Source organism: Girardinichthys multiradiatus, chromosome 12 (assembly GCF_021462225.1).
Source record: "Girardinichthys multiradiatus isolate DD_20200921_A chromosome 12, DD_fGirMul_XY1, whole genome shotgun sequence".
NCBI lineage: Eukaryota > Metazoa > Chordata > Actinopteri > Cyprinodontiformes > Goodeidae > Girardinichthys > Girardinichthys multiradiatus.
In genome coordinates, this window is record NC_061805.1 from 29,168,791 (window position 1) to 29,181,004 (window position 12,214).

Genomic DNA, 12,214 nt, shown 5'->3' on the forward strand with positions numbered 1-12,214 from the left:
TCTTGATTGTATAATTTTGTTTCTCCAGCTTTTAAAGACAGGGAAGCTGAGAAAACACTCTGGATTCCCATGCATGATGTATGCCTTAATTAAAATAGACCCTGTTTAAATAAAGAGCACCGATTACCAACCTGCTACCCTTTGTGTTATTGTTGGAACGTCTGTGCTGGAGCTGTGAAACAAATTTCTAACAGGAATGAGACAATCGTCTGTTTATGTGACTTCATCAACCTTAGGAAGACCTTTTTAATGAAACCTCTGAGATCTGTTCTTTGGTCTTGATCTTAATACAGCTCGTTTCACCTTAAAGGAAGCTGCCCACAGCAGTGACTCTATGTTCCCAAAATATCCAGATGAAAGATAAACCAACCTCTCTCTCCTTTGCTACCCACTTCCCCCCACCCATTCCTACCCTCCTCTTGTCATTTCTCTGCTTTTTAACGCTCCCAGACTCTATTCCATAATCCAGGTTTTCCCCATCTGTGTCGCCCCCTCGGTGTTGTCTTCTTCTACGCCTTAATTTCATCCTTCATATTATCGCCTTTATTTCCCCTCCCCTTGCTGAATCTCCTCCTCTTTTCTGCCCTACCACCCTAACCTCGGCCCATTCTTCATTTCCCCTCCCTTACTCCTTTCTCTCCCCTCCTCCACCTTTCCCCTCCCACTGTCATTATCTATAGTATATAAGAGCATTGCATCCCTCTGTGGCTCTCTCACACATGGTGGGATTGCTAGAAAGGGGAGAGTGCAGGGGAAACTGGGAATTACACTGCCACTAGTACCTGATTGGAATTGTTGTCCTCCTTGGAATTCCCATTGAAGAGGTACGTTCTTTAAGTTTGTGTTATAATGCCACCAAATATTTACTTTATAAAGGTCCTTTTGTATGAGGGCTGCATATTTCTTATAAAAGATTTTGCAATATACTGAAGAAAAAGTGACTAATTTAATTTGTCACTTAAAGTGTGTGGATTGTTGTATACAAAATAAACGTTATCTCTAATTGTAGATAAATAACTGAAATTAAAAGCTGAATAATAATATTGTAATGTAAATGTTCATTTTCTCATTTTATTTTCACATCTTCCTCTTGTCTCTTTCCTTTCTATTGTTTCCTTGACCCTTTACATCCACAGAATTTCCCCTCTTACTTCCTTTGTTTTACTGTACCGAAAACTCATTTTTCTGTCATATCTCACATAAAATCTTGGAGCAACATAACAGACCTTTTAAACTCAAGTTGTAATATTTTGATCTGTTGTGTATTTTCTCTTGCTACCAGCATCTTTTCTTGTGATCAATACTGAACAGCATAATTAGAGAGACCATGAGCGGGAACTACAGCGTCACTCTGTTGGGGCCAGCCCCTTGGGGCTTCAGGCTTCAAGGAGGGAAAGACTTCAATATGCCCCTTACCATCTCCAGGGTAAGTAACAAAAACAGACAAAATTGCATTCAAAATACAGACGTTCAAACAGACATGAACAGGTGACAAACAATCTGCTCTGTAATCTTATTTCATGCATCACGATGGTGTTAATCATAATAAAAGCATTGCACTCCTAATGTTTAGTCTCTACTCATGCATGTATGGCTATTCACCTCGGAGATGTTGTGAAGTGGCTTGCCAGCAATCTTGTGTGGTTGGTGGAACCTGATTTCTGTCCTTTAACTTTTACATCTTAACTATACCTTTACATTCCTCTTGCAGCACAATTTGTTAACTCCTCCAAACCACACCAGTGATAGTTTAGCTGAATCATCTGCCATCTGTCAAGTGTCGACCACACAAGAAATCTATTCTTGCTTTCTTTGCATTCCACTTCAATTTGAGTGTCTGTATTGAAATTCCAGCAATCAAAGTTCTGGCACAAAAATCTTGGCTTAGCTTTTGCTGCTTGAACAAGTAATTTGATGGTCCCTTGGTTTTATGTCCTAGTAGAGTAGCCTGTCTTTGCCTTGCCCGGATGATCTTTCACTTTAGCCATATTGAGATTCAGGAAGAAGATAATCCTTTTTTTGATGTAAGTAAAGCTTCTGTTTCATTATGCTTGGAACTCTCTTACACCCAAATCAGTTCTGGCACAAATACACACAGTCATAAAGAAAGTCACTAACGCTGGCAGAGCACACATTTCTGGTCCCATGAACTTCATGATGAATGGCTTGGCAAATCCTGTGCCAATCTCTCTTGGGCCATTTTAGGTTGCCATGTTTGTCTTGCGGATGCAATACTTTCCCCACTAAGCAAAGCCATGTGAATTCTTATCCCTGTTGCATGTTCCTCTGCCTGCATGTGTGCACTTGAAGACTGGAGTGCAAACATGGAGACAGGATTATGAAAGACACTTTCTGGAAAACACAGGTCAAAATCCAAGACAGAAGAAATAGAAAGAAAACAAAAATGTTACTTAACGATAAACCCAACATTCTGTTACATCTAATAAACAAGAATCTGTTCAGCTTGGAATTATATTGCAAACATGTTCCAAAAAAAAAAGACTATCCTTTCTTTTTAAAAACATAAAAGAAACAATAGAATTCAGATTACTGTGCAAAACTGGCAGTATGTAAACTGTAACTATGTCAGCAGCTGACTCTGAACTGAGACTGCAATATCACACTGTTTATTGATGTGGTTTGACTAAAGGACTTCTTGTTCTATAAGGTTAGGTTCGTTGGCTTACCACAAATATATTGATGGTATTATTTGTTCAGAAATCAATTTCTTCAAAAAATAAGAAAAACCAATCAGTCAGTGTGTTAAAAACTGTAGTGGCAATTCAATTTCCATTATATTTATGTGCTTCAATGAACTGGCTTGTTTTAATCAGACCTTCTTTTGCTTATTTCATTAAAAAGACTGAGTGGTACATGGGTTAGTTTGTACATGTTTGTCATAAGACTTTCAGATTTATTTGATAATAACTGCTAAATAGAAAGAGAGAGAACTTAACTGAGAAAGCACATTATTTAAATTTAAATTGCCAAATAGGGACAATGTACAGGACACTCCACATGTACTGGTACCTGTGATAGAGATATGTCAAAGGTCGTCATTTCAGCAACATAATCTTGTCCTGAAGACTTAAATTTAAGTAAATTTTTCTACAACTTTTACTCTGATCATTAACTTGATCAAAGGGGTAAGAAACTTGAATCAGTAATCCACAACCCTCTGTTTGAATGTATTTAATAAATAGAATAGAATGATAATCTTTTATTTGTCTCTCAAGGGTATCCAGTATGTCAGCAGCAAAGTGATTGGCAAATGTAAAGCATACAGATACAAATATGTATCAATAATTGCACATTATAATACGATAGAGACTGTAAAGTAGCCAATCTCTTCAAAATGAGAAAGAAAAGAGAACATGCCAATCAAATAAGGCAGATGTGTATTGAGCTTCAAAAGTCAGGAAAAGGCTACAACAGGTACTCATCTAAACTTGACCAAATCTATAGAGGGAGTAGTAATTAATGGTTTAAAGCAACTGCCACCATCCTGGATGATAAGAGAAGGGGAAATAAAAGTTCTCCAAAGCTCACTGAACAGCAGCAATGTTTTTCAATGTGCGTGCTACTGTAATAAAAGGATTGACTTATATGAATGCTTTTTGCACATTTTATTGACATGCTCAGACATTTGGAGGGAATGGAGACCTTTTTGTCTGTAAACGCATACAAATAAAATGCAGTTCAAACAATTAAATTACCTCTTGGAGTCAACATAAATGATCCAAAACCCTAAAAGATTAGCCAGGAAGTGTGTGTAGAGTATTCTATCCATTATGAGTCAAAGTAACATTCTCATTAATGCCATTATCCATTTCCTACAATTACTCTGGTTTATAGTGATGTGTTCCATTTAAATGACTGCACCTGGCACTGTTTTTGTTGCATGCAGCTGTAGACTTTTAGACTGAGAAGCTGATGATCATTAGCTTATCTGATGCAAGATTTCACCCTGAAAATATCTATACTGATCTGTCTTTCTTTCTTCACCATAACATCTTATTTTGTCTTTGTTTGTGTCTGTGGTGTAGGTTGACTGTACTACTCAGACTTTATGCAACACATGAGTCCTTCCTCACAAACATAACCTTTTCAGTCAAATACCAAGAGTCAAACCAACTCTAATCATCTCCACCCTATTAAGTCAAGCTAATGATGGTGTAAATCCAGTGCCTATGGGCACATACACCTATGCAAACTTGCACACCCAAATTAAACACACATTAGAACACTGCCAGTCTAACCATAGTGTTGGTTCTAAGCAGAGAATGCAGAGTAGGGGTTATTAGAGAATGGAGCACTACTGCCAAACCACAGTTACACCAACAGCTGCTGTTGCTAAGGTCGACACATGTTAACAAAGTATGCATTTTGTTTCTGGTGCATGATTGTGCATGCATCATTGGGTATAATAGCTGAAACCAAAAGTGACATTAGTTTTTGAGCAAATTGGCCTCACTTCCACATTCGTCCCTTTATTTTTATTTTTAACAACTTAACTGGGTAAAATTGCTGGTGCTTCATGCTCAAGTCCCAGTAAAACATGTTAACAGTTTCTACTGTTGAAGTTGTTCAGAAGCAGAAATGAAGAGGAGAAAGAGCACAAACAGAGTTATAGAATAGGTTCAAATGTGTTCCTCAAATATATATAAGTATACGTATATACACGTAAATATATAACCAGACCTGTGCTCTAATTCAAAGATGATTTCAGTAAGAACTAAGGGTTTTGGGCCAAGATAAACAGTTGTTTAAGTGCTAAGTTGTAATGATTTTCTTTATTTTCTCTTTCAATAAATTGCATTATGTATTTTTTTCAGAACCAAAGCAATACTGATCACCCAGAGATATCTCACAGAAAAAACCTTAGATTAAGACTGTCTGGCAAGCCCACTTGGAACAAATTATTGGAAATCCATTTGTGTCAAACAATTTCTTTTAAAAGGAATAGCTTTTTTCATGTGCAGAAACCTGTGTAGCATTATTTAAAATTAAAAGGATGACAAAGTGAATCAATACATAAACCTTTTTAAGGGGGCCCATTTGCACTTTCCACTGCAAAAATAGTTTAAAAGGAAAGCAACCCATGGGAGAACATGCATTAGACTTCTAAGAATAGTCGGCCTTTTATAATCACTGTCTAAGGAGACTGGTTTTCACATCTACATTGGTCACCTGTATTTGTTAAGGTATAGTCTCTGGTATATTAAAAATACTCAAATTGTATATATTACAAGCTATTTGAGATAAAACACAAAGGTTCCCTGTTCATTTTTAGCACTAGAGTATTTTTCCCCCTTAACTTTATGTGTTGCTTTCTGAATGGATTTTTATTTTCCTAAATGTTTAAGTTTAGAATGTTTTAATTATTTGAGGCACATGTTTGGATGTCTATATGCAAAGAATGTTTTATGTGCATAAAACATAAAAAATGTGTTTAGAGACTGTTGTGTAATAAGAATAGCAAAGTGAGTGGTTACCTTATCTATTAAACGTTTCCACGGAAAAAAGCCGGTCCCTGAACCAGTGATAGGTGCTCCCTGCTTTCCCATAGATGTGATGGTTCTATATCAGACAGTGTTCTTCTATGTAAAGTCTTTCTTCTATCCTCCGTGTCCTTGCTTTTAATACATTTTCTGACCGTAACTGCACCACAACTACTTTGATAGCTGACTCTGTATTTTAGCTGTTTTTTATATGATGTGGTTTGTTTCTAAATCTCACATGAATAGCCACCAGAGGTGCCATTTACAATCCACAGTTTCTTCCCTTTTGTTTAATTCTCTTTGTGAAAAATCGCAGAGCCCAAATGAAACACTTGCTTTATCATTTTCTTTCTTGCAAATCAACCTATGAAGAGTCTGTGTTTGCATGTGTTGATTAGAGTTTGTATTTTGAAACAGACTTGCTTACCTCAAAACTTAATCATGTCTTTTTGTTGGTGTCACTATTGTTATGAATTTGCCAGTTTCTTAAATTAATCTATCAAGTTTTTTTGTACAGGATGGATAATGCTATAATTCTAATACTATTTTTGAAGAGACTAAAAGATCACCATTATTTTAAAGGTCTGTAGCTCTATTACACCATGCGGGTTGGGCAATGGAAGGACCAAATAAATCAGCATTCAATATGAAAGGTTGTATTATTGTCACACTGGAGTAGTAATTAACGAACAAACAAGAGAATAATTTAAATGCTGGTGATAGTATGGTGGCGGTAGAGGATCATCATATTTTATTTGAAGTATGAATGTCTCAAGCTGATATCAGGTATTGCTTCCCCACCCAACATGTGTAAGTGACCCCCATCTGAATTTTGCTAAATTGGCACTTAGAGGGCCAGCACTCACAATTGGCTTCTTTAATGGGATCCACAAGAGTTGACTAAATATGACCAAATCATCAAAATGATTTGTCCACCTTATAGGTTTAATAGGATCTCTAATGGGCATTGAAAACTTCAGTTTTTAAATTTGACAATATACCTGGGATCCTTGTGTATGCCATTTTTATCTCAAGATGTTCTGCATGAAATCTTTTTAGGCAACTAACTTTGAGCCATAAATCGTGGCTAATTAAATGTCTTTTTCATGTATGTTGGGTCTATATCATGTACATACGGTGCCTAAACAGTAATGCTGGCTGGGATCGGGTCCCAATCACGGCATTTATTTATGATGGGTATTAAGGTCCCTGACAAAAGTCAACTTCTAGTTTTTGTTTTCAATCTACTGTCTTTGACTTTTTAGGTTAAAGTTTATAGCCTAAAGTTATGAAGGAAGAGAACAATATTTTCTGTAGGTTTTTTGTGTATGTAATTGACGTTTAGTGCAGATAAATGCATTACTAGCTAAATTATCAAATGTTTGAGTCATATCAAAGCAGATAGTAAACATGCTAACTTAGTCTTGCACTTGAGTAAGTTGCTCCTCATGAAGACATTGCCAGAAGGAAAAATAGTGTTTCTGAGACTGCAGCTTTATGTGTGTGAAACAAATGATAAAGTTCTGCGCTTTTTAATGTAATGTGTTCTAGAAAATCATTGGAGGTTTCTTTAACCCAGAGTTGGAACTGAATATAGTGTAGAGTGGCCAGCAGAAATCCAGTTGGAACAATATAAATGTTTCTGTCAAAGAAAATTGGATATTGCAGCACTTTTAAAGCTATTAGTTAGGTGGAAAACAATCCCAATACTAATGTATGCTAACAATGATTAAACGTAGTGTGTAATTGTACTACACTTTAAAGCTACTTAGTCTTCAAGAATATACAATAATTTGTGTAAAGGGTTAGCCAGTATCAGCAAATGACTATTCTTAAAATTAATTGCTATCAGGAACAAAAAAAAGTGGGATGTCTCTAATTTTAAGGTTAGGGTAATGTTTTTATTTTGTCACAATTTCAGCTTACTTACTGTTCATTTGTAGATGTTAATGCTTTTTATCTAATTATATTGGCATCACAACTACCTTTAGAAAGGTATTTTGGTTTCATTGGTTTCCTTGAAGATGCTCAAATATATAGTAATATTACACTGGATCATTTCAAAATAGGGTCATAAACCAACTATGAAAAGTCTACTTGACCTCTAACATAATTTGTTCAGCTGGTCAATATTGTAATCTGTGCAGACGGTGGGTGTCTATATTTTCAGTGTAATGGTGCTTGTATTTCCTTATATAGAATATCATCATCTCTCTGATCAGCATTTAATCCTAACCTTTTACTGACTTCTTTATCACTTGGGTCTCTAAGAGCATTGAGAACCTTGGATCAAAGTTGGCAATGCACATGGGCTTCTTGTGGGTCCTGCATCAATATGCAGAACCCAAATGATGCAGGATATCAAGATATCCTGCATCAAACCTTAATTGGCAACTAACTAGGAACCAATACAGAAACCATGGACAACTAAATCTGGGTTCACTTTTGAGCCTCTTTCCTGTCTGAATCTATCTTATAACGATGAAATAATGTTAAGATAATGAATGTTTATCATAGTGGTCACCTTTTATGTTTTTTGATGACAAATATTTTTCTCTTTTACCCCTATATGGAAAATGTCTTAGGGTGTTATGCTATCAGGTTACCAACAGATGAAAGTAAACATTAAATATATGTTGCATCCAGCATAGCACATGTAATAATTTTTTCCCTCTAGTGACACATGTTTCTAAGGACTGCTGTTTCAATTTAATGAACAGAGTCCTCTCAGGCCAGAGAACCTGGCAGAACAATGCAACAGCATAACACACTGCAGTAAATGGACTATATAGAGGACAGAATAACCTATTGTTAAATGCTGCTGTAATGGATTTTCCACAGCTGTTAATTCCATTTTGTCTCCTCGGCCTTCCTCCCAGGATGGCTGCCTGGCTTCATCATGTTTGTTCATAACAGTAATGGAGTCCAAGGACACGAATGGAAGCAAAAGAAAATGGTTTGATTTTACAATAGTAATTTATCTTCTTAATTTACTAAACATATACTTCAACAAAATAATTAAAGTTACTGAAAAGATTTAGGATCAAACTAAAAAATTTATATTTTGTGAGAAAAAAAGCTTTCCTTGTGAATAGTCAATTAGGTGTAATATCATGTCTTTCAGGTACCTTCATAAATGTGCAGCCAAGTGATTATCAGAAAGATTTTTCTTGTTGCTATTTGTATCTATACAAACCTATAAATGTTTTTGCCAGAAAGAAATGTAGATATCTACACCTCATTTCCTTCAATGAAGAATGGTCCAGCATATTTTAAAGTTCTGAAGATAATTGTCCATGTTTCCTTTAGAGAAAATAAACCTATTATTCGAAAGACTGTAACCTTGATAACAAAATGGCATCAGTAGATAGGGAGGTCGCGATCTGGATATTTTGTGCCCGATAATAGTGATTCAAGATCAAATATTTGACAATACCAAGACCCAGTTGGAAACATTATTAAAGTTAATAAAACAGTGGCATGTAGATGCTTAGGAAGTTGGTGACTCTAAAGTGCATTAAAAAAAAGTTACGCTTTATCAATATTGTATGGCCTGCTAAATATTTAGCTAATTTACAGATTTGTCCAGATTTAGCAGATGAAAGTAACACATATTTTAACCTAAAGCATCATTAAGCATTTGTAGGAAAGGCTGTACATGAGCAATGAGCCAAGATGCTCTCTGCATATCACCAGTTTGTTTTAATGAAAGAAAATCACATAATTTAGATTTCTAGTAAACATCTAAAAACTGCATTTAGGTGTGAAAAAAAAAAACATACTTTTAAACACACATAAACCAATTTTAACATAGATATTGATGGGCCATTTAGATATTGTTTAGATATTTTATCACCTGAAAAAATGCTCTTTCTTAAATAATCACACTGATTGTGTTTCACTTCACTCACTGACAAAATACCTTCTGGACTCTGCAGTCTCACCTATTCATGTTTCTTTCCAGCGACACATATTTTGTCCCAACCAGAGTTTCTGCAGGTCAGCCTAAAAATATTGGTCCAACTCTGGGTAAACCTGGTTAAGAGCACTATTACATTATTTTTAAATGTGTTTCTTGGCACACATAGGTTTACTATTTGTTTTAACGATAAATCTCACACTGTTAAAGTAATCAGTAAAGAGGTGTCTTGCTCCTAATAACAATAGTTTTATGCTAAGCAGTTTGCTAAATTGCTGGGCCACACATGTCTAATCTCTGATTTATTGGCTCGTAATGTATTTCATTGCTGTTCCAGTTAAGGAACGAGTTATTCTCCTCTGTTATAAATGCAGAAGTTTTCTGTGTGCATCATAAAATTTCCCCTATACAGACAACTTAGATGAGCATATCATACAGAGCAGGCTGAGTGACACTGAAAGACAGGAAGATGCAGCAGCCAGTACATTCTCTCTTCCACAGTGAATGTTATTGTAAATGGTAAAAGAAAATACTTACATTGTTAGGAAAACCCACAATTAGTTAGATAAACAAAAAAAAACATGCATAACATAAAATACATTTTTGCAACAATGCACAAAGAACTGCTGACTATCTATGGTTGCGGCTGGGATAAGACAAAGACAGCACACTAACAACAGGTTTTGGGAGTTAAAATGAGCCAGTGACTATACATCATTTAAAAGGGGCTTGATTTGGACATAACAACAGAAGAATATTTACTGCTACTGTTGAATTGTTTTCAAAATTGTTAGTAAGCATTGAAGATTGAAAATCCATACCAGAAGGAACATTTGATTCATTTCTTCTTTTATAACAAATAAATATGAATTAATTCTTATAATACTAACCACCCTGATTCAAATCTCTGGAATTATGTTGGTATGGGGATGCTTGTAAACATTGTTCTAAACTTTACGTTGCTGTGTTCATGAGGTTTAGCAGCTGTGGCTGCTTTTAGTTCCCATAACTCAGCTGCTACAGTCCTCTTTCCGTGAGCCCCAGGCAGCTATTTTGATCTCACAATGATGTTCACTTCAACAGTAAGGAGCACACCAAACTAAATGTCTGAAGTTAAAAAAAAAACGTAAACAAACAAGAAAACTTCTTTCCGAATGCAGAATAACAACAAAGTAATTACAGTTACCTGATGTGACATCCCTGTGTGTGATTTTAGCCATTTTAAATTAGAATAAACGTGGTGGTCCTAATTTATTCCTCACCAGTAATTCAGTTCTTTGAATTACATTTTACATAAAGTAAAACATGTTTTTTTTGTTTTATTTATTTGAATATCCCTTTATAGGATATCCTGTTATTTATTTCGCATTAGTGTATCTTTTAACATTTCTATAATGTGTACACATATGAACATACTGTTTTCCTATTGTTTACAGTTGCAGAAATCACTCTCTCAGCTGCTGCTCAGCATCAAATTGATTCTCAATAGCATTTGAAGAATTGCCTTCATTTGCACTATACAACCTCTGCACAGTGTTTTGTACTCTCGTATAAAATAGTTTCCTTGCATTGTTTGATCCTATGTGCTCTAGTTTGAGGATTTTGTGTTTGTTCATTAATCATGGCCAGTGTGTAACAGAGACGGATACAACATCTTCTACATCAAAATGTTTCTTTACTAAAGCAGTTAATTGGACTTGATTGTCCAATTATCATTTCCAGAACGTGGAAGTTTAATCAAAATGTTTGCCAGCTTCAGGGTTCAGCCAAACAATGAAAGCTGAAAATTAACATTCTGTTATTTGGGATGATAAATCAGGAATGAAATGTTGCCACACTGTTTATATGGTATTGATGGATACATACATGTGGGATGACATATTGTCTGCTCTGCTTTGGTCTTCTGCACCACTTTAATCTTTCACTTCATTTCTTTCTGCTGTGTCTCTTTTCCTCTTTCATTCATCCCACTCACCTCTTTTTTCCCTAGTCTGTGTAATCTGTCTGGGTCTCTTCATCTAATTTACAAAAAACTTAGTTGTTTTTTTTCTGTTTTAAGAAGCCAGCTGATGAATAATAAGAAGTTAAATGTTACAGATAAAACAAAGTGTTCCCCTTTGAAATTCAAACTTACACAACAATAGTATGTAGAGAAGATCTCTCGAAAACTTAACCCTGTGTACTTTTGAAGCCGGCACATACAGTAAGTACATTTGTCTGAAAGGTTATATATGTCTGGGGGAAAAGGTATGTACGTCTCCAGCCGAACAGCTGCCAGTCATCTGTGTCACTCAGTCTACTGAAAGCAGTTGTTGTTCAAAGCACTCAGACCTGTCAGTGTGCCTACAAACCAAACAATGTTGAAGCTCTCTAGAAAAGCTTTATTGGTCTGTGTAGAAAATATTTTTGAAGTACTTAAAGCAGACAGCATGTGTGTTAAAATCTGACATCGCTGGAAGCATATTGGCAAGTTCATCTGCTTTTAAACTCTAAAACTCCACATTTGTGTTTGATTTTCTTTCTTTACGTAACAGTTCTTCCCTTTTGCAACAAATGATAAGACATATTTATTCTACACATGGGAAATGTAAAACATACCTTTTCGGTCTGGCTGGATTTATTACATCACCTTAACAGTTTTTCTAAGTTCATCTAGTTTGACTAATCTTTTGTTGTGATTTAAGCTAAGTTGTTATTTTCACACTTTATCTACAATGAGATCAATGTGCACCAGTTTTACAAACACAGCCATTTAAATTTCCAAATATTTATCCACTCGTATTAATTTACATTG

The 12,214-nt window shown here is 35.4% G+C and overlaps 1 protein-coding gene across 7 annotated transcripts in view; it reads left to right on the plus strand.

Moving 5' to 3' along the window:
* Nucleotides 1-666: 666 nt before the first annotated feature.
* The window catches only part of pdlim5a (PDZ and LIM domain 5a), an 86,556-nt gene continuing 75,008 nt past the window's right edge, over nucleotides 667-12,214 (plus strand). For all 7 annotated transcript variants that reach the window (XM_047381883.1, XM_047381884.1, XM_047381885.1 and 4 more), the window contains exons 1-2: nucleotides 667-824; nucleotides 1,283-1,426. In XM_047381883.1, coding sequence (XP_047237839.1) covers nucleotides 1,328-1,426 — 99 coding nt within the window. In that variant the 5' untranslated portion in view covers nucleotides 667-824; nucleotides 1,283-1,327. The remainder of the gene's footprint in view (nucleotides 825-1,282; nucleotides 1,427-12,214) is intronic.